General features: G+C 39.9%; 1 protein-coding gene across 1 annotated transcript; it reads left to right on the top strand.

Moving 5' to 3' along the window:
• The first annotated feature begins 562 nt into the window (after window positions 1-562).
• On the top strand, window positions 563-27,928 carry arih2 (ariadne homolog 2 (Drosophila)). The gene is made up of 15 exons (XM_023289190.3): window positions 563-713; window positions 6,109-6,650; window positions 10,812-10,879; window positions 11,290-11,362; window positions 16,112-16,253; window positions 17,298-17,419; window positions 18,263-18,372; window positions 19,652-19,769; window positions 19,920-19,970; window positions 20,295-20,316; window positions 20,783-20,934; window positions 23,175-23,318; window positions 23,822-23,890; window positions 24,115-24,240; window positions 26,253-27,928. The coding sequence occupies exons 2-15, from the start codon at window positions 6,384-6,386 to the stop codon at window positions 26,322-26,324; spliced, it is 1,536 nt and encodes a 511-aa protein (XP_023144958.1). The 5' UTR covers window positions 563-713; window positions 6,109-6,383; the 3' UTR covers window positions 26,325-27,928.
• The last annotated feature ends 13 nt before the right edge of the window (window positions 27,929-27,941 follow it).

A 27,941-nucleotide genomic window follows, 5' to 3' on the forward strand; every position in this document is an offset into this window, starting at 1 on the left:
AAATAAGCCAAAATATTTCTATGACTAGTATTTGTGTATATTTTGGTTCATATATATTATTGTATATAGATCATGTATGATCAATATAGATCATAATCTGTGCAATATTAATACTTCTCTCAGTATTTATATTCATGAAATAATCTATGCAATACCGCTGACGTGTCAAATACTGTTATTTCTATGACTACAATAGTATTGCACACGTCAGTGGTATTGCACAGATACTTTGATGAATATAAATACTGAGAAAATATTGTACAGATTATGATCTATATTGCACAGACTGTACATAAGTACAAAAATACCTATGTAGCAGCATATGTAGAAAAATAGATATTGCACTGGGTTTTTAAAAATACAGAATATTCATCCTGCAGGTCACACATCCAGTGGAATCAGACTGAGCAAAATTGATTTTTCATTTTAAATAAACCTGCAAAGCAGATATGTGTTTGCAAAAAGTAAACTGAGTGTCCTCCTTTTGCTGAAGTCTATCTGGACAGCAGTTCTGCATGTGGTGAAGCTGCAGCATCTCCGGAACAGGAGGCAGGCAGGAGAGGCGCGGACGTGACGTCGCCGATAAGTACGTCTGTAACCGTCCACCTTCCGCCTACCAGCCCAGCAAAGGAGTCTAAATCGCCCCTTGGATTTCCTTAAACAAACCCCGCTCCTGGATGTCACCGCGGGCTGAGAAGAGTCCGCTCCGAGAGGTAAACACCGCGGACTTTAAACCGTGAAAAATGAACGCAACGGCTGCTTAAATGTGTGTTGACTCGCTGGGCTCCGGGGGGGCCTTGTTTACATCTCAATCCCCGGACTCGAGTGATTGAGGAGGCGGCGGCTCAGCGGCTAAGGAGCGACAAGGAGCGGTGGCTACCTGGTCGGCTCTTAGGGTGTAAATTCATGTCAGGGGGTAAAATTAACTTTTTTTTGTAAACTTTTACGAGTGTATTCCGAAACTTTAACTCTCCGGAGGGGTGGCTTTGGCATGCCGTTACTTCACTAATGAACATAACTACCAGCACGCTAGCCAGGAAGCTAATCCGGCTAACGATGAGTTAGCTGTGGATTTACTGCCGTTTTCAACTTCTGTTGTCGAAGTCGGACCCAAATGCCGATGTTCTGGCTACAACCAAGCTTTTGTGTCTGATTTTACTTGTCCCAAATACAATACTTCTCTTCCCCCAAGACCTATTATCAAGCCTGTGCTGAGTCGCTGTAATGCATTAGCCTAGCGAGATGTGTGTCACCCAGTTTGCTGCCTATTTTTATCCTGGATCGGGCGGAATGTGAGTATTCGTCTGTCGCCGGGCTGGCACCGGAGGCCGGTCGGCTGGCAGGCTTTCCCGGCTAACCTCGTTTTCTATTCAGGTGAATACTTGCGAAGTCACATTTGGACCCCTCGGTGCCAGAAAACGTCTTTGATCCGGTGTTTGTTTACGACGGTAAATGCAAATCACGTTGCGAAATAAGCCCACCCGGGGCCTCTGTGGTGTCACGGATCATGTCATCTCCACAGTGTACATCTCGTTCAAAGTTAGAGGAGTCTTTAACCTATATTACACGGCGGGGACGCACGTTTTGGAAAAGGGGAAACACAAGTTACCCTTCCACTTAACAAAAACACAATATGGATAATGATTAAACTGTGTGACTGCAAGGGGAACCCCACTCCAACAAGAACTTCAACATTTACATGATATTGCTGGTACAAAACAATCTCAGGAACTTATTCCTTCTTGAAAACATTTTATTGCTCTGCCACGACTGGTTGATTCTAGGAACCAGTCTGGCAATATATATAGAAAATTCCCCGGTCCAGTTATGAAGTTTAACTCCAGTACTGTATTCAGTTTTAACTCTCTTGGCTATTTAATCAACAATTTAAGGCACTTTTTTCTACAATGCATTTCTGCTTGAAATATAATTTATTGTTCTGCTAAATTACTGGGTTGTACCATTTACCAATATTGCAGTACATATGGAAAAAATCCCCTGTCCACTTATGAAGTTTAACTCTAGTACTGTATTCAGTTTTAACACTCAACTATTTAATAAACAACCTAAGGGACTTATTTCTACAATGCATTTCTACTTGGAAATAGACTTTCTTGTTCTGCTAAATGAGTGATACCAATAACAAATATGGCAGTACATATGGAAAAATCCCCTGTTCATTTAGGAAGTTTAACTCAAGTACTGTATTAAATCTTTCCCCCTCTCAAATGTTTTGAAAATCAACAAGGGGAACCCCACTCCAACAAGGGTTTGCACTTTTGCATGACATTAGTGCAACACAACAGTCTTAGGAACTTATTCCTTCAATGCATTTCTACTTGGAAATAGATTTTATTGTTTTTCTACAAGACTGGGTGATACTGGGAACCAATATGGCAGTACACATTGAAAAATCCTGTCAAGTTATGAAATTTAATTCCACTACTGTATTTAGTTTGAAGCCTCACAGCTATTTAATAAACAACCTAAGGGACTTATTTCTGCAAGGCGTTTATGCTTGGAAATAGATTTTGTTGCTCTGCTAAATGACTGGGTTATAACAGGAACCAGTATGGCAGTACATGTGGAAAAATTCCCTGTCCAGTTTTGAAGTTTAATTCCAGTACTGTAATCGATTTTAGCCCTCTCAGATATTTTGAAAATCAACAAGGACTTCCACATTTACATGACATGAGTGCAACATATCAATCTTTGGAACCTTTTTCTTTAATGCCTTTCTGCTTGAAAAAAATGTTATATTACTCTCCTACATGACTGGGTGATAACAGGAACTAATTTGACATTGCATTTATAAAATATATATAAAAATTCCCTGTCCAGTGATGAAGTTTAACTCCAGTACTGTATTCGGTTTCAACCCTCTCAACTTTTGTGAAAATCAACAAGGGGAACCCCACTCCAACAAGAATTTGCCCTTTTGCATGACATTTTAGTGCTAGACAACAATCTTAGGGTCTTATTTTTTACAGTGCATTTGTGCTTGGAAAAATATTTTATTGATCTGGGTGATACTGGGAAACAACATGACAGTATATGTGGAAAATTACCTGTCCAGTACTGTATTCATTTTTAACCAACACTTACAAGTGTTTGGGAAATCCTCCCAGGAGAAATTAGTGTAATTTGAGGTATATCAAGCCTCACAATATCAAAAGGAAAAAAGACTGCATTTGCAGATAAGTATACACATATGTTGGTCGACCTTATATGGTCAATTTTAATGCATCCAGTCATACGTCGCTGTCTTGCTGTTATGCACTTGGAGTTGTCTTTGTTTAATTCCAACCCCTACTGGCCTGTTCCTGTTTTGTGTCGGTTTGTAACTTCCCAATTTGCCGCCAAGTTAACCATAGTTTGCTTGTTTTCCCTCCTGCTAGAGCTAAAAGCACCTTCAGTTAATCTACTGAACTGTAACGTTCCTCTAAATTCATGTCTTGTGTTCAACCGATCTACAATTGTAGAGCAGAAGCAGAAGTGTAGAGGTTGGGATTGAGAAAAAAAGATGCAACAAATAAGATTAGGGCTGACCCGAACAGCAATTTCTGGGCTCCGGATGTTCGGCCCCGATTAATGACGAATGTCCGAATATTCGTCGGATCGGATCGTAACGTCCGAGGTGGGACGTGTGAAGGGATGAGTCGAATACCGATCGCGCGACATCGTCTGCCGAGGGGAAGACGAAGGGACCAACCCTAAATGAGATAAGTGCTTCCATAGGGAGGAGACGAGGAGAAGAATTTCATCTGTTTATAGCATAGAAAAGCAGTAAAGTCAGATGGTGAGTAGGATAGGTGTAGTTGAACTGCGCATACAGAGAGGGAGGTAGGAACCTTGGACCTAATCCAGTCAAAGCTCATGGCCTTTAGATCATGGCTAGCTTGTCTTCAGGCCAATCTGTCATTAGGCTGCACTCTCTTGTAAATACACCAAATCCAAGGGCTGGTATTCACCGGTTTATGGTCCGAGCTGTGGTCTGTAATGAAAGGTCAGCTGTTAAGTAGTGAATGTAGATGAAGGTTTAGCAATGACTGGCCGATGGCTTGTGCTTCTCTGCTGCAGTTTTGGCCTACAGTACTGTGCAAATATGTGTAAGACCTCGCTGTTGCAAAATGTAGTCTATTGCATGGTCTTTCTTTCCTAAAAAAGTAGTAATCAGAGCACAGAACAAGAAGCAAGTGTTGTAATCTTCCACACAGATTCTGAAAAACAGTGTCTTAACCTTTACAATATTTTATTTGTGTAAAATTGAAGTAAACCAAGGCTCCTGTGACTTTTTGCTTTGTTGGGTGTTGTACTTGTTTTTTTTTTTTTTTAGTTATTTTTTTGGCCTTTTTTCGGCTTTATTTAGGCGCAGTGAGAGAGAGACAGGAAACAGGGTAGAAGAGTTGGGGGAAGACATGCAGCAAAGGGCCGCGAGCGGGAATCGAACCCTGCGTCGGGGACCAGCCCCTGTACATGGGTCGTCCTGCTTAACGTGTTGAGCTATACGGGCGCCCAAGGGTGTTGTGCTTGTTTAAACAAGCCACATATTAATACACTTTGTATTTTATAGCTGCCTTGCTTCTATTCTGCAGCATGGTTGACTTTAAGGGGGTTGCTTGAACTTCAGAGGAAGCAAGTCGGTTTGACCACAAATAAGAGTCATGACTATTTCAAAGATAACCCACTCTACGAAATCAAATTGAGGTACACGATGCAGAAATTTTTCGTGTGAGAGGGGGCGTGGCTGCTAAAATGACGTAATTTGGCCGCACGGAACCTCGCGGACGCGGCAAGCATAAAACAAGCTTTACAGTTTACCAGCTACCAAACTATCCTCCAGTCAAAGTGTAAGACATTTTACATATTAATTAGCACAAAATATTATTTTAACAGTCTAATTATGTTAGATATTGGGAATGTAGTGTGATTGTGTATCCCAATGAAGGAATAATGAGACTCTGTTTGCTCAGTTCACTGCAAAGAATTTTTTTTAGAAAGTATGTTTTTATATATATATATATTTTTTTTTAAATGTTTTGTTTAGTTAAGATATGTGGCCGGACCCAGACTTAAAATATAATTTACCATCAAGATTCAAGAATTTTTACTTGTTGTGTGCTCATGCAGTATGTGCAGTAAAGAACTTTGATGCAACAAATGCTGTATATGGCAGCTTGTGAATAGTTCTTTTCCCTCTTAGAAACATTTTCAGACTGTAGTTAATTGTCCTCCACCAATAGAAAGGTTTTGATAGATTAGTTAACATTTGCTTTAAGTCAAATTGAGGACGACTGACTGAAATACCAAATTTGTTATGTCAGATTTGCTTTAAAAAGCCTGGGTGCTCTATTTTCAGATTTTTTTTTTATTGATTTATTTTATATACAGCTAAGTGCGGTTCTGTTATCAGTTCACCTTTTGTGAATAACAGCTTCATCTCGACAGCAATGGGCTACAATTTAAATATAGTCAGATAAATTCTTTTATTTTTTTATAAGTTGTTAACAGACAGCATATTTTTTTGGTGACTTTTTTCACAAGCTTGGCTATTGTGTGACAAGACATTTTTTACCAATGTTACTTTGTGGTACTATGCAAGACTGAACGTAGAACCGAACTGACTAATAAATTAATCAGAAGAAACAAATTGAAAAAATCTATCCATCCATTATTTATACACCGCATAATACTCATTAGGGTTGCGGGGGCAAATTGAAAAATTGATATATAATTTAAATAGATCAGTTGATAATAAAATTAATTGTTGCTGTGTCATCTTTTTGTTACAACATTTAATGCGCTATACTACTGCACTGTGGCAAATATTGAATCGGAGACATATAGTTAATAAAGTTTGGATAAAAAATAAAATGTCATTTGTAGAAGTTGTGGACCAAATGTGGGTTTTTATCAACTCCAGTTTTATATATAATTTAGTCTTGCTGGTGAACCACAGATAATAGATTTATTTATATTAAGAATTTCATGTAATTTATAAAAACAATCAGCATGAGTAGTTCACTGATGCATGTTTTTCTTTTTTGACTCTCTGCTGTCCCTTTCCGTCCTCCTCATTTGTCATCCCTTGTCTTTCCTCCTCTCCAGTTGTTTTTGTCCATTCTCAGACTGTCCTGTAACCAGCTTTCCAAATGAGTGACGGCGAGTGTGACTTCTTCTGCTTCTTCCGCTGTTGCTGAGCGCGCTCACTACGCGCTTCAGACAGACAGGAAGCCTGGGTGTCTCTGAGCAGTGACACGAGGAGGCGGGGAGAATAACGGAGAGGTGGAGCTTCGATCGAGCCATTTCAGCCAATTGGACCGCTGGGATCCGACAGGTAGGCAGGTCGTCTACCTGTCCGGGTGATTGATTTAACTGACTGGATGTCTGTGGACATGAACAGCCAGGCGTCGGACAGCAACGAGGAAGACTTCGGGGTGAACTCTGAAGAAGAGGAAGATGACGACGATGGAGGAGAAGAGGAGGATCAGGGTGACATCGCGGCCTACTACGAAGGAGTGGCCAGTGACGTGGAGCAACAGGGCGCCGACTCCTTTGATCCAGAGGAGTACCAGTTCACCTGTCTGACCTACAAAGAGAGTCAGCGGGTGTTAACGGAGGAGGTTAACACTGTGGCTGCTGCGCTGAAGGTGAGTGTTACAGTGGTTTTCAATGCTGCGCTGTTGTCAACTTAAATAGAAGTTTCTGTTTTAGCATTTGCAAAACCAGGATTCATATTTGTCACTCAGCAAGACTTGAAGTGTATTTTTAAAGTCGTCGTTCAGACCACTGCACATTTTATTTGATCACGAATAAAGCAGAATAATATCAGACAGACAATAGGGTGTGTAATGCGCAAATCACTAAGAAGAAACACATTATGTGCTGATGAAAATGGCACAAAAAGTAGCACAGGAGTAGTCTGGTTTATCCACTTGTCCTAAGCAATGAAAACACATTAATTGTTGTGTTTGTTGTTGTTGTTACTTTCAATGATTACTGATGCTGTGTCAAGCTGAACACTTATCTTAGTTATTTTCTCTAACAATTTTTTTGTCTCTGTCATCAGAGGCTTACATGAGTAAATAGATTACAGGGATTTGATTACATTCTAATAGTAATTCCTGCATCAAAAGTGTTAATTAAATCCCTCTTTCATGCGTTCAAAGTTATTTGAATAAGTGATAACTGGAAAAATCATAAATGAACAAAATCTGACTTAGATTACATTTCTACAATGTTGTACTTAAATGTGCTTTTGAGTGTGTATGACATTCTTTTTAGAAATTGTGCAGAAGAATAATAACTTTCGGGTTATTGATTCCAGTGTGTTTTCAGAAAATACTGATTTTTGAGTGTGTTTGTGAACAATTTCAGCTTAGTTTGGTTGTCAGGGCTAAAACAAAACACTGAAAAATAAGGGTAAATGTGTTTTCTTAGAATTTAGCCACATAGTTTGGATACAGCCTGAAACATATAGGTAATTTTTTAAGGTAAGAGTGTCTGGTGTTACCTAAACATCTTGCCAAGTGTCTTTTAGTGGGCAATGTGAGGTTGTGCTAAGGGCCCTTATAGACCTGGAGTCCTGTCCATTAATCTGATGACATCTGAGCGTGTCGACTTCATTTCTATGAGCACCATGATCACTTTTCCGTGACAGTTGTGGTGTCAATCTTACTAGGACTCAGTCACGTTTGCCTCTTCACTTTCAACATGGCTGAGCTGCATACCGTCCCATTTACAGATAAGCATGCATGAGCAATATGCTTTGAGATATGTGAAGTGATTTAGGGGAGGCTATTTTTACATTTCAGCACCAATATTGGGCCACAAATATCACATTGAGGGGGAAAAGACACAGCTCCAATCACAAAACATCTTAGACGTTCACTTCAACTACAATTTCACATCTATTATAAACTAAGATATCCATAAAAATTTAATCCAGAATTAAGAAACCACACAAATACTAAATAATAATTGTAAAACATTAACAGTAGCTGGCGTTTACTTTGATATTTTCAGCTATTTGTAGGAGTGTTTCTCAGAGTTTATTAAATACCTGAAGCATCAGAAAGCACCATGATTCATATGAGCTTCATGAGTTTTATAAGCTTCCTCTTACTTTAGATTTAGTCATTTGTTTATTTGTGTATTATTATGAATTATGCATCACTTAATGTACCTGCCCAATGTTGCCTGTGTGACAAATATAGCTTACATACGATTACTCTGAACCTAACAATATTAAGTGTCCCTTTTCTCAAAGGGGCTTAATTTGATTAACTTATAGAAATGCGTCTCAATCACAATGCCACTTTTCATACACAGCAACAGAAGGTCATCTATAGATGTGCTGAGAGTCCTAATAGTACCCAAACTTCTAGTGTTTTTGTGAAAAAATTAGGATACAGCGATGAAGAAAAGATTGCTCAAGGATTTAGTGCTACATTCTTAACTCAGAAAAAAAGTCCTCTAGGGAATTTCCCTAAAGTCTGGACACATAGGAAATCTCATTAACTATAATTTTTTTGCCTCCACAGATTAAATGTGGCTTTGTCAAAAGAAGAAAGAGTTGAACTTCTACTTCTAAGGGGACGTGAAGGATGGACATATCAAAGGATAGGGTTAGGGAAGTGATTTTCTTTGAGGCTAGCATGAATGTTAGCCATGACCAATTCTTTAGTTTCGGCTGACACATTTGGTCATCCAAAATGGGGTTTGTCCATGACACTGCCCGTTTCTTTAAACTTTTTAACCACCTTCGCCACCATGGAAAAGCCAAGTGGAATCCATCTTGGATGACGTGCAATAAATTCATCTGCTATCTTTCGACACGTCCACTGAGAAGTACCAGTTCAACTCTTTCTTCTTTCGTCAAAGCCATATTTAATCTGCAGAGGCAAAAAAAAAAAATAAAGTTAATGAGATTTCCTATGTGTCCAGACTTTAGGGACACCCTGTACATTCATGCATGTACCAGTTTGGGTGTAGGTTGAGCTTGGGTGTATTAAAATGACCAGCTTAAGTAGCTGCATTGAGAACGCTGTTACAGGCAGCTAATTGTAATCTTGGGCTGATGGCCTACATTGTTCTGAGTGCACACATTAATATTAAAGCGTTCTTACTGTGCAGCTGGAGGAGGCAAACATTGATCAAGAGCTTATGTCATGTTGAATATGGCCTTTCATTCTTCACAGTGAGCACTTCTTTTATATACTTATTTGAGGTCACTTTGCTGAGCAGGCATGTTGTTTTGCATCAACACATTACTTCACACTCAGTCACCAAAAAAAAAAAACCAACATAATCACACGTGGAAGCTGCACAGTTCAACTGCAGTCCTTTGTTAGCGAGGTGCTGTGTGTTTCTGGGTGGAGATAGGTAAAAGAAGGAAAACCATCTCAGTGATTTTACTGGATTAGAATGGTGACTTGAGAATCTTCTAACTTCTAGGACTAGCATAAAATCCTGGAAGTCTGGCCTATGACGCTACCATAATTCTGGATGCACTTGAGTTATCCTTTTGCCTTCCCTCATATTCTCTGCAGCAGCAGCAGAGACATCCGTCTATCCAGCTTTAGCTTTCCTTGACTTATAACTATTCAAATTTGTTAATACAGGCTTTTGGTTTGAAACTGAAGTATGAAGGATGATTTTAAAAAAAAATTATTTCTTGGTTTTCGCGATTACGGACTCTTTTAGTCTAGTTAATTTTACTACAATCCATAATGATGTCTTCAGATATGCCATTTTTTGTTTTCTGTGAACCCACTGAACTCCTTTTCAGAGTGTCTGTGGGTGTCTTCTGTCACATTTTTACTCAGTGCGGAGTCATTTTCCACTACAATGTGAAGTTCTGCACCTTTATAGAAATGGCACAGCCATGGTTAGAAGTAGACAGAACCCAAAAATGTCTTTTGTGTCGTAGAACAAAGTTAGAATTTCATAAATCATAAAAGCAATAACAGTTAAATTTATTTGATTATTTGTTTGACAAAAACAGGAAAAACCTGGAATCAACATGTACATTATTTTTCACACAGATGTTAGTAATTTTGTTGCCATACTTGCTTTGTTATATCCGCTCTGTGTAAACACTGCCTGCAGTTCATCCCACTTCGAATGAAAAGCTACAGAATTCTTATCATGCCACAGCTGAATCACTAACGGTTTCCCAGTTGCACAAAAGAATATTTTTATTTTTATTTATTTTTTTTTTTTTACACTTTTGCAGTGTGTGATTACAGGAAATGGTTAATTTGGCAATTTACTTTTATAGAATTGTGGTTTTTATGAAATATAACAATTTTGCACAGATGTATGTAGTGATTCTGGATTCTGGCTCTGATAAATTGGTGTCATTTTTGGTGTTTTTCTAACCTGCTGGTGGGTTTTGGGGTTCAGAGGGTTAATAAATGTGATAAAGAAATGTACTTAAACAGTATAAACCAAAAGAGCAAGGAGGACGTTACATTTGGGAGTTTTTCTGTAGCATTTCTTACATGTTTTTATTTGTTTGGAAAAGTGAAAATTAATTCAGTTTTACTGATAGGTCCTCAGGGTCCTATATCTTTTGTTTTACTTGGTTGACAACTTGCTTCTTCTGCAGTGAATATATTGGTAAGAAGAAAACCTTTTGTATGGTAATTTCCTACTCATCAGCAGCAGTGGCAGCTTAGTCAAACTGCGAACTGTGTGCCATAGTGGAGTAGCTCAATTCAAGACAGTCAAATTACATTTCAGGCAGCATTTTGTTGCTTTTAAATAAATATATTTTCCTCTCTCTGTGATATTTCTTTCTCTCACAGGTTTTACCAGCAGTAGCAAAACTGATCCTGGTGCATTTTCACTGGCAGGTCTCACAAATACTGGACAGGTTTGTTTCATCTGCTTCTTCCCTATGTCATGCTTGCAGTCCTTCTTTTTCATAAGCTGTCTTCCTCTATAATCCATTATTTATTCTCATTATTCTCTGCTACTTCTCCCTCCTTGCCATTTTTGCCTTATTATCTCCCCGTATCTGATACCTTTCTGAAATATTTAGTCTTTTTAGTTCCTTCTGATATTCTCTGGTTCTTTCTCTCATCTTCTTCTTCTTGTTTTTTGCACTGCAGTTTACACTAGTGATTAGAATTCCATACCCATACATCACCATCACTACTGTCTGATGAACAACCTATTTGTGGCATTTCTGTTCTTCAGTGTTTTGTCATTCAGGCTCTAATTTGTACTTTTATCTTCTTCAGTTCCTCATTTGACTCCTGGTTCTGTCCGTGTTTCCCACAGATATAAGTCCAACTCGTCTCTGCTTTTGTCGGATGCTCTGGTCCAGCCCAGCAGCACCTGCAGATCAGTCACTGTAAGTTTGGGTATAACTTGTAGCTTGTAGCCGCTTGTTCCTGCTCTACACTGGACACAGCTAGTAATTAGTTGATTTATTTAAATAAATTGCATTGATCATTATTCATAGCATTCGTCATGTTAAGGCACTTAACGTAGTAAGGTGATTACAGTATTATGAAGACAAACTGAACAATTCTCCCGTTGAGCATTACTTGGTGACAGTAGCAAGAAAAAAAAATACTTGCTTTTAACAGGAGGAAACCTCCAACAGAATCAGATTCAGTGTGTGCAGCCATCTGACTCAGCCGGTTGGGGTTAGAAGAGAGTAGAGAGGGAGGATATGTGACTGAGGGATGGTTCAGGGTCACCTGAGCCAGCCCTAACTATAAGCCTTATCAAAAAAGACAGCTCTAAGCTTAATCTTAAAAGTAGAGATGGTGTCTGCCTCCTTGACCCAAACTGAGAACTGATTCCACTGGAGAGGAGCCTGATAGCTGAAGGCTCTGCCTCCCATTCCTCTTTTGGAAACTCCACGGAGAAAAAGCAAGCCTACACTCTGACTTTGAAAATGCTCTGCTCGGATAATACGGCACTCGAGATCTTTAAGGGACAATGCTGGTCACTCTGGTGAAAGTCAAGTTTTTCTTTACCTTGTTAACATGTCCATATAGTGTCTTCTAACAAGAAGACACATCATAATGGAAATAAGCACTCAGTGCCAAGGCTGAGAATTCTACAAATGTGTCTCAGAAATACAGATTCAGATTTCTGGGCTTTCTTACACAAATCTGAGAAACTAATCAATCCAATTTGCAAGGTGGGACTTTCTGTATCATTATTCTCCTTCAGAATCTGTTTCTGGTTCAAAAATGTATGATGGAATTACTCCAATAAAACTAGTTGTTTTTGAGTAGTTGTGCAGTGTTGGAGCAGAGTCATAGGTAACTTTGAGCTGGACTTCAGTGGGCAGCGATTGAATGGAGAGTGGCAGAGACTACATACATCTATAATGTTCTAGAAGAAGCAACAATGTAGAGTTTAAGCCATTTTAAGGCCGAAAGGAATATATATATTTTTTACCTCTAAATATGTGACATTGATTCACAAAGATTAGTTTTTAGGGGTTTAATCAGTGACTTTGACTTTAAGGTGTTTCTATGTAAGGATAGACGTTTAAATTTTTATTCTGGATTTTACAGGGAGCCAGAGTTTAGATGCAAGCACAGAGAAATATAATCCCTTTTTCTAGTTCCTGTTGATACTCGTGCTGTAGTTTGACAAGGCAATGATAAATGTTAAATTTGGCTTTATCTTTTTAGCTAACTTAACAGTGAGACATCAATCTCTACATGCAAATGCAGTGTTCACAATGGTATCATTAACTCACCTTACTGTAAGCTGTTAAAATTCAGATGTTCACAAGTATGTAGATCAACACCAGTTATAAATCATCAGCGGAATTCCTGCAGGCACTGTAAAAGTTGATAATTAAAATGCACCCCTAAGTACTGCTCATGGTTATCTCTGTGTGGATGTATCCTTTTCTAAGCAATTCCTCTATAAAAATGTATGAACACACTGTAGTGCAGTAAATCTCTTGTGCTGTTTTACAGCTTCTTTTCAAATCCTCCATTGCCTTGCATTGATATTCTGAAAATATTCATTTTTAACAGCAATAATAACAAAAAACACATTATAAGTTCAATATTCTGTCATATATTTTCTTTAATTTTCCTGATGTTTTAGATTTTTGCCATAGTATCGTATTGAAGTCATTATTTTGGTATCGTGAGAACACTAGCATGGGCTACATTTTCAGCATCACACTGAGAAGAGTCTTGGTTAGAGCTTCTCAAGTAAGATTATTTGCTGCCGTTCTGAGCTTTATAGTTTTCTATTTTAGGTGTAGCTAAAAAAATTAATATTCATTTTAAGGCATCACATGAGAATTTTATTATATATTGCAAGACAGTCACTTGCAGCACTAATTTCTAGTTTAGTGATACGATAATGTTTTATATGCACCAGCACATAGACTTTCCTACCCGGGGAGACAACATACTGGATCTTGTTTATACTACCCAGAGAAGAGCCTACAAGGTCTTTCCCCTGCCACATCTTGGTGCCTCAGACCACATTACTGTTATGCTAATTCCAGCATACAGACCACTGGTTAAAACCATGAAACCAGTTCGGAAACAGGTACGTGTGTGGCCACAAGGGTCTTCAGAGGCATTTCAGGACTGTTTCAACATCACAGACTGGGATGTATTTAAACAAGCTGCCACCTACAATAACACTGCAGACCTCCAGGAGTACACAGAGACTGTCACTGCCTACATCACCAAGTGTATTGATGATGTGACAGCCACCAAGACCGTCACTGTTCGGGTTAATCAGAAGCTGTGGCTGTCAGGGGAGGTCTACAGGCTCTTGAAGGTACGAAACAAAGCCTTCAGAGCTAGAGACGAGGTGGGCCTGAGGATAGCTAGGGCCAACCTGTCTCGCGGCATCAGAGAGGCCAAGAGGCAGTACTCCAGGAGAGTAGCTCATCACTTTAGTGACAGCAAAGACACTCAGAGCCTGTGGTGGAGGATACAGTCCATAACGGACTACAAGCCTCCACAGCAGACCCCTGACTGCACCATCTCTTTGCTGAATGAGATGAATGACTTCTTTGGCCGTTTTGAAGCAAACAACAGCACCCCTGCACAGAAGACCACACCTCCTCCCAGTGACCAGGTGCTGTCACTGTCCCCGGAGAGCCCTCAGCAGGATCAACTGCAAAGCTCCGGGTCCTGACAACATTCCTGGTCGTGTAGAGACTGTGCTGGGGAGCTCACGGATGTCTTCACAGACATTTTCAACATCTCCCTGAGGCAGGCTGTTGTCCCCATGTGCCTCAAAACAGCCACCATCATCCCGGTACTGAAGAAGTCACCCCCCCCCCCATGGAATGGCTAGTCATGTACCACATCAAATCCCTCCTCCCACCCACCCTGGACCCCCTACCAGTTTGCATATCGGACCAACCGCTCAACCGATGATGCAATCTCCACTGCACTCCACTCAGCCCTCACACACCTGGAAAACAAGGACTCTTATGTTAGAATGCTGTTCATAGATTTTAGGTCAGCATTTAACACCATCATCCCCCAGCAGCTCATCCACAAACTAGACCAGCTTGGGCTCAACACCTCACTGTGCAACTGGCTACTGGACTTCCTGACAGGGACAACACAGGCAGTACAGGTCGGCAGCAAGACATCGAGCACCATCATCCTGAACACGGGGGCCCCCCAAGGATGTGTGCTGAGCCCCCTACTCTTCACCCTGCTGACCCATGACTGCACTCCAGCTCACAGCTCCAATCTTTTTATAAAGTTTGAGGATGACACAACTGGTGGGTCTCATCAGTAACAGCGATGAGACACAATACAGGAGTGAGGTGAGCAACCTGGCCAGGTGGTGCAGCACCAACAGCCGCTCTCTGAATGTCGAGAAGACAAAGGAGATGGTTGTTGACTTCAGGAGAGGACACACCCAGCATGCTCCTCTCAACATCAACGGTGCGGCTGTGGAGAGGGTGAGCAGCACAGCACCAAGTTCCTGGGTGTGTACGTCTCAGAAAATCTCTCCTGCACCAGAAACACAACATCACTGGTCAGGAAGGCACAACGTCTCTACTTCCTGTGTAAGCTGAGAAGAGCCAGTGCCCCGGCCCCCATCATGTCCACCTTCTATAGAGGCACCATGGAGAGCATCCTGTCCAGCAGCATCACAGCGTGGTACGGTTCCTGCACCTCCTCCTGCTGCAGGACCCTCCAGCACGTCGTGAAAGCAGCAGAAAGGATTGTGGGTGTCTCTCCCCCCTCCCTCCAGGACATCTACAGCACCCGCCTCACTCCAAAGCACTAAGCATTGCAGGAGACCCCACACACCCGTCCCACAACCTCTTCAGCCTGCTGCCATCAGGGAGGAGACTGAAGAGTCTGAGGACCAGGACCAGCTGACTGAGCAACAGCTTCATCCACCAAGCTGTCAGGAAGCTGAACTCTCTCCCCTCTCTGCCCTCTCTACCACCCCCTTCCCCCGCATACACAAACTCTGGTCAGTAACCTCCGATCTGCACTGAAATAGCACATGATCTATGAGCAGCTCCGCCAGGACGAAGTTGGCATCTAGGACGACCAAATTCAACTGTCAAGCATATTTGCACTTCTTGGACTGTTGTTACTCATTTGCACTGTTCTGAGTATTCTGCACTAAATCCGTCACTTTAGCTCACGGTCGTGTTTACATTTCACTCAGTTCTGCTTTTCGTAGTTCTTAGTTGTTGCTCGGCTCTAGTTTTGCTTCCTTTGTTCTTTTTTGCCCTTTTACATCTTATTTTCCAAGTGTTTATTTAATGTCTACTGTTGCACGAAGAGAGAGTAACGTAATTTCGATTCTTGGTATTTCATGTACACATTGAAGAATTGACAATAAAGCTGACTTTGACTTTATTGAATTACTTATGTAAAATATTTCAGACAAGTTGACCTCTTTTGTTAATCAGTGGTTTAAGCTGACTGACTTTAATTTTTCTTCAGATTTTTTGTGACATTACTTCAGCTTCCTAAATACCAGTGCTACAAATATCATTTAACTTCGAACTAATTGTATTATAACATCTACATGCAACAGGCATATTGTGGTTACCAGCTCTCCTGCGCAATAAGTGTTAGTTGTTAGTGTGTTCATGATTTGTGTTTGTGTTTTTCAGGCCCCTCAGTCTCTCCAATGTGGTGTATGTCTACAAGTTGTACGGAGAGACTCCCTGCTGGCGCTGCCCTGTCAGCACTCCTTCTGCAAAGCATGCTGGGAGCAGCACTGCACCGTACTGGTCAAAGACGGCATGGGAGTGGGTGAGTACAGTGCGTTTTTCTGCCCCTCTCTAGCTGTTATTGCAGTGTGAGTCACATTTCGTTTGATCAGAGCACCCAAAGATCTGTTCTTATATCTGTATGTCTGCACTTTGTGTATTTATGTGCTGGTGATGTCTGTGGATTAGTATGTTTGACCTCTTTAGGTTTCGATCAGACTTTCAGCCTCGTATCCTTTTTGAAATTTCATTTTTGCCTCCGCTTTCCTGCCACAGCAGCAGAGGGGTATTTAATTTGCGCTACATCAGCACATAAAGATACCATTTTTACAGACAGACAGTAGTGCAGTTGTTGGTGCACAAGTCTCGTATTTGTTTAGCTGTTTTTTTAGCATGTGTGAAAAATCTAAGAATGTCCTGGGACTTTGAAGATGAAGGAGGTGTAATATGAGGTTTTGATGACTCCCATCTGGAGTAAAGTTTACCAGGTGGGCATGCTTCTGAGGCAGCGTCATGATTATCAGTGTGCGTTCGGGAAACAGTGTGCTTGTGTCAGCAGGATAGCAGATGTGTGTGTGGGTGTGTATATGGATCAGTTTGAAGTTGAAGTGCAGCGTACTGTATGTGTGTGGTAAAGTGCTTACAGTTTACCAGACTCGCTGTCCTTTTAGTTGTGAGTGTGTGGGAGCACAAGTGCTTTTTGTCGTGGGATGTGTGAGCATGTTTGTATGCACTTGCAGTTGCGTGTCCCTGTGCAACTTTTTAAACTGCGTCTCTGATAAAGTCAGTACACATAACTGAGTTCTTCTGAGTCTGATAAGCGTCTCTCTGTCAGCTGCACCAATTGCAGGTTTCTGATGACATATGACCCCAATCCAGTTTCTGGGCCAGTCTAATGCTAGAAACCAGCCCACTCAAACCAAACACAACTGCAGTTAAACTTTCAAAGTCACGTATGAAGTTTATTTTAGATGATGGGTGCAGTTTATTTGCGCATAAGTAAATGCACTGTTTTTGAATGTGGCTTCGTTCACTCTCAGTGATTCACAAGTCTTTATAATAAATTTGTTTGTCTGTGTTTGTTCAGGTATCTCGTGTATGGCTCAGGACTGTTCCCTGCAGATGCCAGAAGACTTTGTCCTGCCGCTGCTGCCAGGAGAGGAGCTGAAGGACAAATACAGACGCTACCTCTTCAGAGACTATGTCGAGGTGTGTGATGGACTCTGTTTGTGCTGAAGCTGTTTGCTCAGATGCTGTGTCAAGATCTGTATGTATAGCAAAGAAGACATCAGGAGCAAGTGGCGAGGCAGTGAGAAAGAGAGCTAGCTCTCTTGTAATCTTGTGAATCATTGGTTTATCTATTAAAAATGTTATTAAATTTATAAATTCTTTGTCAAGCTTTTGTTCCATTTTGTAGTCTGCAGTTTATTTAAATCATGATGGAACTCTACTACAAGATGACAAACACAAGTATGACTGTCACACAAGAATAACGACATGAATTTCTGAAACCACTGATACAACAGTTTAGATGCTGACTCAGATGCACTGCCTTACATAAATCCTGCATCACAGCTTTGGCCATTTGCTGATTGAATCATGATTTTGATTAGAAGTTGATGAATTGTTCAGTAAAAGTCTATATCATGCCTCAATATCTTATCGCTGTCTCCACTATCTCTGTCTTGCCAGCTAGACATCCATCCAAACATATTTATGCACATTTTCATATCTTATTTATGTTTTCCTAAAAAATCATTCACTCAAGTGACAAAGAAATACATTTTTACTTGTGATCACCCAGCTTTTGAGTTGTATCTTAGATTACTGTTTACAGTGGAGGTGAATTTAAATGATTGTGGTACTCACAACAGTGGAAAATGAACATTTAATAAATTCAACACTCCCTCCCAGAAATAGTTGCACTCTAAGTCTGGATAGTCCACAGAACACCAAAAAAAAGTTCAAAAGATTTTCCAATAGAAGGTGAATCATGCACTTTATTTTTTTTCCTGTCATATATGTTCCTTAACCGCTGTCTGTCTTCTGCAGAGTCACTTCCAGTTGCAGTTGTGTCCAGGTGCCGACTGTCCCATCGTCATCAAGGTGCAGGAGCCTCGGGCCCGCAGGGTGCAGTGTAGCCGCTGCAGTGAAGTCTTCTGGTAGGAAACACACAAAGACAGCAAGTGACATCTGTGCTTGTACAGACATGTATGAGTTACATAAAGAGGTTTCATCTTGTAAAATTATACGAGTTTCACAAATAACAAAGCTGCCGTATTAATGAGTTAAGCTACTTTGATAACGGTCAGATTTAGTGTTTTTTGCCTTCATACTGGCTGTGAAACAGGTTTGCAATTAGTATCACTGACCATAAAGAGCAAGTTACAGCAAGAAGAAAATTAAGACATTAGGACTGGGACTTTAACGCGTTAATTTCGATTAATTAATTACTGAAAAAATAACACATTTAAAAAAATAAAAAATAAAAAATGACACATTTAATCGCAGCTTTGAGCTTGTTGGGCGAAAAGTTTTCTTTTAAAAATCTTCCCGATGTCAGCTTGGATAAAAGCATTGTTGTGTGCAGATTGTGCGACAAAGAGTTTTCTTGTCACCGCAGCACTTCAAGCTGACGGTATCACCTCAGCGCAAAACATGTTGCCATTAGCACCAGAGCTAACATTAGCTATGACGGTCCTGGTACAGGCAAATGGTTTAGTCATCCCATAATAGACCACTTTTCAAGACATTGACAGCAGTTTCCAAAAAGTTGAATATAATCACTATAATTGCACTTTGAGTTTGCAGTAATCTGTGACTGTAGTTGATGGATGAAAAAAGCAGATAAACATAAATGAAACAAACATTTTTGTTGTTTAAGTTCATGTATATGTCTATTCATTGATTGAGTCGTCAACTAAAATTTATTTGAATTGAAAAAAGCGATTAATCATTAATTAGTTACAAAGTTATAACTGATTAGATGCATTTTTTTAACCACATCTCACCACTATAAGACATACATTATTTTTTTATTGATTTCACTTCAGATTTACATTTTTTGTGAACATTTTTTCCCTTTATATAAAACAAAACTATACAAAAGATTCTCTCAGAGACACACAGCTGGCAGAATTTTCAGGTAAATCAAATGCTTTCTGAACACAAAGCTCTTTCAAGAAAAAACTAACTTAATTGAGCTTGGCCCCGTTTTTGACCTGTGTTGTTTAACAGAGTTTGTCACAAGGAGTTTAGAAAGAGTTCTCTTGCAGATCTCATTGGAGTATGTAAATGTTACTTGCATATTTGCATGTTCTTAAACACATTTTTCCTACATACAGATTTTTTTTAAAGATTTTTAGTTTATGATGCGTCATTTTGTTGCATTTCTGTGAACCGTATAAATGTTAATGTCTGTATTTGTTCTCTCTCCCTCAGTTTTAAATGCCGCCAGATGTACCACGCTCCCACAGACTGTGCAACAATACGAAAATGGCTGACCAAATGTGCAGACGACTCAGAGACTGCGAATTACATCAGCGCACACACTAAAGATGTATGATGGATCTGCACACCAACACACATGCTATAAATACGCACTGATGCACCATGTACACATAAGATCAATTGTAAAACACAAAATGATGGTATTTACAGTAATACTGTGCTGAAATGTGAAAGTTAAGAGTTGTGTTTTTTCTTCTAGTGTCCTAAGTGCAATATCTGCATTGAGAAGAACGGAGGGTGCAATCACATGGTGAGTCAGAGCTGAAAATCACACTTTCCCAGAACACAGGAAATGCTAAAAATATATTCAGATTCTGAGAGCTGAGGTCCTCAACTTTAGTAGCTCAACACTCCAGAGCAAATATATGTTACTTGTTGTTTGCATTCTTCCTTGTAATTTTACATTTAAGTGGCTCAATGTGAGACACTCTAGTTGTGTCAAATCGACCACTAAATGGTTTTGGATGAACACATTTAGCTCTTGAACTGCTCTGATTCATTTAAAGTGAATGGTTACATGGTTTAGCAAGTTTCGGACTCACTAATTTGACTTTCTTCTATGTCTTTGTTTCAGCAATGCTCCAAATGCAAACATGGTAAGTTTCACATAGCCTGTATGGTCCAGTGCAGCTTTCTGTGAGGAACTTTGCATCCGCCTAGTGGCTTTACGCAACATACAAAAAATGTGTCATTACTAGATTAGAATAAATGAACTTTTACAATTTGATGCATGTTTATGGTCAGTCTTTATCTTTCTATTTGGATCTTTTGGCTAAAGTGCCAACATTATAGAAGCATGTAGGTAAACAGATTATCTGATTGTCTAACTTCTGGGGCTACAGTTGGTCCCACGTGTCAACAACTTCTGCTTGACTAATTAGATGTCAGTTAAAAATGTGTTTAAATCAAGCTGTTGTTAGCAACCTGGAGAAATAAATCTGTTTTATCAAGCCGAAGCTGCTCTAGACTTAATTTGTAAACACATGTCACTTACTGCACACACTGTATAAATCATGTATGTACTGGAGAGTCCATAAATATGTGTTTTGTGTCTCCTGAAAGACTTCTGCTGGATGTGTCTTGGAGACTGGAAGACTCATGGCAGTGAATACTACGAGTGCAGCCGCTACAAAGAAAACCCAGATATAGTCAACCAGAGCCAGCAGGCTCAGGCCAGAGAGGCCCTTAAGAAATACCTCTTCTACTTTGAGAGGGTGAGTACAACTAAGTGAAACTCTTTGATTAAAGCAGTGCTTCTCAAATAGTGGGGGCACAGAGCCATGACAAGGGGGGCGCGAGCGACTGGGAGAAAAAGGTCCATCTACGCCAGGGGTGGGCAATTAATTTTCATATGGGGCCACATGAGAAACGTTGACGGTTGTTAAGGGCCGGACCAATACGCTTACAGCTCTGCTCAATATATATCTCAATAAAAACAGTAAATGAGACATTACAATGAAAATGTGGAACACAGAACACAACTATTTAATGAAAGACTTTGTTTTTTCATTTAAACTATGATTGCTGCCTATTGAGTTGTAGATATTTTTGATGGTGTGACTTCCTTCAGTGTGGGCATGTAGGTGAGAATGTTGCCCTCCAACTGGCTTGAGAGAAACTTCAGCTTTCTCATAAAAGCAGTCACCAGGCTGTACATTTCATGAGCAAAGAGGCCCTTGCCTTGCAGCTTGGTATTTAGTTCATTCATTAATGCAGTCACAGCAAAAGCAAGGTCTGATATCCAGTCTGCATCTGAGAGCTCGGTGATGTCCTGCCTTTCTTCTCACAAAACTCTTGAATCTCTGCTCTCAGATCCCAAACTCGTTTAAGCATCTTGTCCAGGCTGAGCCATCTGACAGCTGTCTGGTAACCAAGGTCACCATGTTCACTATCATCTCCTCCAAAAGACAACAAACCGTCTGTGGTTTAATGCTCTTGCCCTGATGAAGTTAACTACTTTAGTTACAACATCAGTCATGTGGTTGATTTTTGGCACTGACTTACACAGCACCTCCTGATGTATAATACAATGCAAAAATATCAGTTTCTGTTCTGGGTTTATTTCAGTCACTTTATCTTGCATCCGTTTCAAAAGTCCAACATTATTCCCTGTCAAATTTGTACAGCCATCAGTAGTAACACCAACCAAATTCTCCCATTTTAGTCCCAGCTTGTTCATGCATGTATTTACCTCTGAACAAATCACTCATCGTGGTCCCTTCATTGGCTGCAGAGCTGCCAGCTCCTCCGTCATCTCAAAGGTTTTTTTGTTAGTCCACGTACAAAGATGAGTAACTGGGCTGTGTCACGGACATCACAGCTCTCGTCCAGAGCCAAGGAGAAAACGTCAAAATCGTCCACTTTGTTGTGCAGCTGAAGCTCCAGATTTTGGCGATGCTCTCCACCCGCTTCGTTACGGTTCGCCTGGAAAGGGGCACATTAACGAATGCTCCTTTCTTCTCCGGGCAGATAAACGCTGCAGAGTCCACCAGACATTCTTTTATAAACTCTCCATCAGAGAATGGCTTACTGATATCCCTTTATGTGTGAGCTTTGGTAAAAAATCCTTGCTGCTTTAGCAGTTTAGCAGCAAACTTTCAGACATCCTCCCCGCTCTGCATCAGTCAAATGTTTGTACGAAAAAAAACGGTACCTTAGCAGATCTTTCAAAGTAAAAGCAGTGCAGGTGTATTGCTTGCATGCATTGTGATGATATATATTTGCATTGACTTTTAATATTTTCCAATGACCTCATGTGGACCAGTCAGGGTCATCCGGCGGGCCGGATGTGGCCTGTGGACCGTACGATGCCCAGGTCTGATCTACGCGGAACTAATTAGCTGAACTATTGTTTTAACGTTGGCCTGTTTTTCGCGGCACACAGACTGCGCTGGCTGTTGTGCAAGTCCGTACTTGCGTACTTGGAAAATACAGACTACCGAGTACAGTGTTCTTGTACAGAGTGTACTTGTACATGTCTGCACATGTACAAGCCTGTGCAGGTACAGGCCTGTGTGTGTGTGTGCAGACACGCAAACACACACACACACACACACACACACACACACACACACACATACACACACCGGGTGGGTGCGTGAAGTTTTTTGTCCTCTAAAGGGGGCCTGGCAGAAAAAGTTTGAGAACAAATGGATTCAAATAATGGGGGAAAAGCACTTTGCAAATGTTTTCATTTCCTTTCCCCCACATGATGGAAAATCTGTTGGGCTTCTGTGAAATTCCAAGTGTCTTTAGAAACTGTATACTTCCACATTAGTTCACAAAATTCTTATTTTATATGTTTCAGACTGGAGGAAGTTGAGTATGTAAATGATAACATCTTGCACTTTTGAATTAAAGTTGTCTAGAACATTAACATTGTAAAGGTTCTTGAGACAAAAGATATTGTCCACTGTGTAAAGTATTTTATTTTTTTATCCTGTTTCCCCTCCAGTGGGAGAATCACAACAAGTCTCTGCAGTTGGAGGCTCAGACGTACCAGAGGATCCAGGAGAAGATCCAGGAGAGAGTAATGAACAATCTGGGAACCTGGATTGACTGGCAGTACCTGCATAACGCTGCAAAGCTACTGGCTAAGGTACTTTCCTGCTAATGACTTTTGTAGCAGAGAACTGAACTGCAAAACACAGAAAGAGAAATTGATTTTATTACAAGTTTATTTTGCAAGCTTTGCACATGATAGAACCATAGCGTCACTGTTATTAAATATATTTTACTCTATCATAATAAGTAAATCGCGTCATTGTTTAACCCTCTGAACTGTAAAACCTGCTTGCTGATTTGGAAAACATGTTATTTTTAAAAATCACCAAAGTGACACCATTTATCAGAGCAATAAACTGTACAAGCCCAAAATATTTCAGCTGTGACGCCATTTGTGACGCAGCTCAATTGAACTGAAGATTTTCCTTGGAATTTGACTCATATACAACATGCCTAATTCTAAAAATGAATGTCTCTCTAAATTGCCAAAATGTACCTCTCTTAATTTTGTCCTAGTCTGATTTTGAGTCAAAATTTATAAACTTCACAGTCAATGCAACATCATAAATTTGTTTTGTCTTCTTTTTTCCCGCCCAGTGTCGCTACACACTGCAGTACACCTACCCTTACGCCTATTACATGGAGTCCGGCCCTCGCAAGAAACTGGTGAGAAACAAGCTTACCTCCTTCGCTTTAACTATATCAACTGTAATCTTAGCTTCTTCCTAACCCTTTTTGACCTCTTACCTACCTATAACCTATTTTGAATCCTTACACAATAATTAGACTTTTGCTTTAAATGATCTTTTCTCAGTGGGGGGTAGGAAGTGATTGCTCTGGCCTTATATATCAGTTGTTTTTTTAAAATGTATTTTATTTGTCTTGTGCAGTTTGAGTACCAGCAGGCCCAGCTGGAAGCAGAGATTGAAAACCTGTCGTGGAAGGTGGAGCGAGCCGACAGCTACGAGAGAGGAGTGGTGGGAGGCGAGGGGGAGCTCAGCGCCAGCGACAGAGGGGTGAGAGAGCAAACTTAACAATACCAGGGGAAGGGAAATACCTTAGGTCAATAAGAGGAGGGAAGACTATACTATGTAGTTTGGGTGGAGAAGGACGAAGGACTGACCTATTATAAGGAGTACAACCACAGGAATATATAATGTATATGGGGCTGTATACTATTAGTGATGAGAGCGCACTGACCACAAACATGTAGGTTTTCCTAGCAGAGTATTTTTGTGTTCTAGTGCTGTTTACACACATTTTACCTATAACTGTCATTGAGCATGGGCATAAACTCCACACATCTGAGTAAACAACACATCTGACAGTGATTAGTCTGCGCATTTTCCTCCTATGTTTTCCATGCACATGTGTAGAACATGTCTTTGTATGCCTACACTAGCGTTCAAAACTTTGGAGTCACTTAGAAAATGTCCTTATTTTTGAAAGAAAAGCAATTTTTTTTCAATGAAGAAAACATTAAATGAATCAGAAATACAGTCTAGACATTGTTAATGTGGTACATGATTATTCTAGATGGCTGACTTTTTAATGGAATATCTCCATAGGGGTACAGAGGAACATTTCCAGCAACCATCACTCCTGTGTTCTAATGCTACATTGTGTTAGCTATTCGTGTTGGAAAGCTAACTGATGATTAGAAAACCCTTGTGCAGTTATATCAGCACATGAATAAAAGTGTGAGTTTTCATGGAAAACATGAAATTGTCTGGGTGACCCCAAACTTTTGAACAGTAGAGTATATATTAGTGTGTGTGTGTCTTTTGAACAGTAGAGTACATTTGACTGTTATTCATTGATGGAAGTACAAATCTGTGTGTACACCTACATCTCTGTAAATATTCTTAAAGGGAGAAAAATCTGCATCTTTAGTAGCTGACACTTGATTTGTCTCTGTATTTGACAGCCTTATTCCAATTTTCATTTGGGTTACATTGTCTTTTTGAAGTGTCTTTCAGGGTTAAGGCTGAATGTAGTTTTACTGTTTAACCTTGCAAATCCCACCAGCAGGTTTGGAAGGCATGTTGTCTTAAAAGAAATAACCAAAATTGCATCATTTATCAGAGCAACAAAATGATAAAAACAGAAATGTTTTTGACAGATATTCAGCTCACCAATGATCTTTAAAATGTTCATCTATGTCATGCGGTTCTGTTGGAAAACATAACCAAACTAAAGCTTAAAATGTTGATACTTCACCAAAATCACTTCTCATTTTTATAAAATATAAAGTTTGCATCAACCAGATTCTGCACAGAACAAATCATTAGTGAAAGTGTTAAGCCATTAGTGACTCATGACAGTAGTTTAGAGACTTTTCAGATGAGCTGCAGGCTGTGCAGAGCAAATTGTAACAAATTATCTATCAATCAAATTTATCAAAGTGCTTCACAGTGAGAAAAAAGAGAATAATTTAAAAACAATACAGTAACTTAAAACAGGACAAACAATGACATTCGCACTCACACCTATGGGCAGTTTTAGAATAATCAATATCATTATATTGTCAGTTTAACCTTTTAGTTTTTTTTATTTTTTTATTTGACCGTTGGCATTAGATCTCTATTATGCTGTACAAAAAACAGTTATACAGCTATATTCCAATGGAAAATAAGCCCAAAGTGAGTAAAAAGGAGTTAGCTTTGGTTCATGAGGTTAAAAAGGCTAAAATGTTCCCTTAATCACGTGCACACTGTAGTTTTAGCAAACATTATACAGTCAGGAGTCATTTTCAGTGGCAGACTCATGATGAACTCATGTGTTTGTGGTAATGAAAGAACAGGTAAACCTGTCTAATATTGTGGCTCACTGATTTGTCTTCATGGTTGTTTGTTTCAGTCCATTTTTGGTTTTGGATGCTTCATGAGATTTGTTAACAATTAGAAAAACATAGCGTATTAAAAAAAATCATGTTTATTATTATTATTATTATTATTATTAATAATAATAATAATAATAATAATAATAATAATAATAATAATAAGCTGTGGCATGTATGTTTTTGCAGGATTTGGAGAATCAGATGCACATTGCTGAGCAGAGGCGACGCACGCTGCTGAAGGATTTCCATGACACCTGAAGCTCCAGCGCGACTGCAAAGCACCAGCATCTCCCTCCTGACTTCCTTCCTTGCCTCCTACCTTTGCTTCCTTCCATGACCATCACTTTGGTGCAGTCATACTGACCCCTCTCCATTTTGCTTCTCCACACTCGCTCATTTGCTTCCTTCTTTTTGTCTTTGCCTCCTCGCACTCCCATAATGCTGCAGGGTCACAGAATGGCACGATTGTATCACCCCTTCCTTGTCCTCATCCTCAATCACGTTTTGGCTTCAGAGCATCATGTTCACAGCGGTTGCACTTGCTTCGACTTTTCACATCTGATCACGTGAGTCAGATTTTGAGCACTCAGACAACTAAGAGAGCCTAAGAGTCTGAGCTTGTGTTATTCCTCTTAAAATGCAGTAATCTCTAGAGAAAAGCACCAGAGGAGGAGTTTGTGATATTTATCGGAGGAGAAATATGACACAGAAGTAACATTTTTTTTCTTCTTTAAAAAGAGGAGCCGATTGTCTGTTTTGGTGGTTTTATGTAGACCATGCTGACTTTGAAAGCAATTCCAGGCAACGGATTTGTTCACAAACATGCAAAGAAGTTTAGTTTCCCCTCTTAGCTAATAAAAAAGATAAGGTGGTGTTCTGGTAGGTTGTGCGGAAGAAGCTGTTTGTTGATATCATCTACTGGAGAGTGATACTTCTGGATATTTATCACTGCCACTGCTCTGGCTGTTTTTTAATTTCCTTATTATCAGTCACGACTTCATTATGAACCATTCTCAATGACAGAGTATGGAGACTGCTCGTTGTAAAAGCAATTTATTTAGTTTTTGTCGTTTTTTTACACACATATATGTATATTCTGCCATAGAAACGAACATGATGTGTTTGCTGTGACCTCATATTCCCATATACTCTTTAAAATACTCAAAAAATAAAGCAAAACATAATATTTTCATACATACGATGCATGTACACAAGATGCTAAACAACATGGGTGTGTGTCTAGAGGGCGACGACTTCAGATTTTGTTGCCAGCGCTTCACAATAAAGTACACCTTCCTCCTTTGTTTGGTTTTGTGCCAAACCTGAAAGCGCTTCAGCCAGCAAAAAGTCACAATGGTCCAAGTAAAACTACTGAATCAGTCGCATCTTTTTACGCTCTGATGCTGTTGCCCGATTGTGTTCGTCTCATGCTAAAACACAGACTTGCACCTCTGCTGATCAGATGATAAAAGTTGCTTTGAATCGGCAAGCATAATCTCCGCCATTCACACAGACACACACCACAACACCTCCCACCGACACTTACATGGCACGCATACGCCAACACACTCACGCTCAAACACTCCGCTGCAGAAAATAATCTCTTAATTTCTCCCCCTCCTTCATCTCGTGCTCTCTTCTCTTTACCTTCATCTTTACCCTCACTTTATTTTTTTTGGTCTTTTTCTTCCTGCTCACATTGTTCACTTTTCTTCTGGAAAATGGCTGTTGATAGATAGATCGTTTAAAAAAAAAAAAAAATTGGAAAAAATTTTTAAAAATACCAAAAAAAAAAATGCTGTAATTTTCAACGGTTGTACATTAATACAGAAATAGAGTTACTGAGAGTTTTTAAAACCGGACCCTGTCTCTTGT

The sequence above is a fragment of the Amphiprion ocellaris genome, chromosome 8 (genome assembly GCF_022539595.1).
Source record: "Amphiprion ocellaris isolate individual 3 ecotype Okinawa chromosome 8, ASM2253959v1, whole genome shotgun sequence".
In the NCBI taxonomy this organism is placed as follows: domain Eukaryota; kingdom Metazoa; phylum Chordata; class Actinopteri; family Pomacentridae; genus Amphiprion; species Amphiprion ocellaris.

Bases quoted from the DNA above. Each gene is read 5' to 3' on its own strand.
- arih2 (XM_023289190.3), top strand. From the start codon at position 6,384: ATGTCTGTGGACATGAACAGCCAGGCGTCGGACAGCAACGAGGAAGAC. The intron at 20,317-20,782 runs GTAAGTTTCACA...GTCTCCTGAAAG, and splicing joins ATGCTCCAAATGCAAACATG to ACTTCTGCTGGATGTGTCTT. The intron at 24,241-26,252 runs GTGAGAGAGCAA...ATGTTTTTGCAG, and splicing joins TCAGCGCCAGCGACAGAGGG to GATTTGGAGAATCAGATGCA.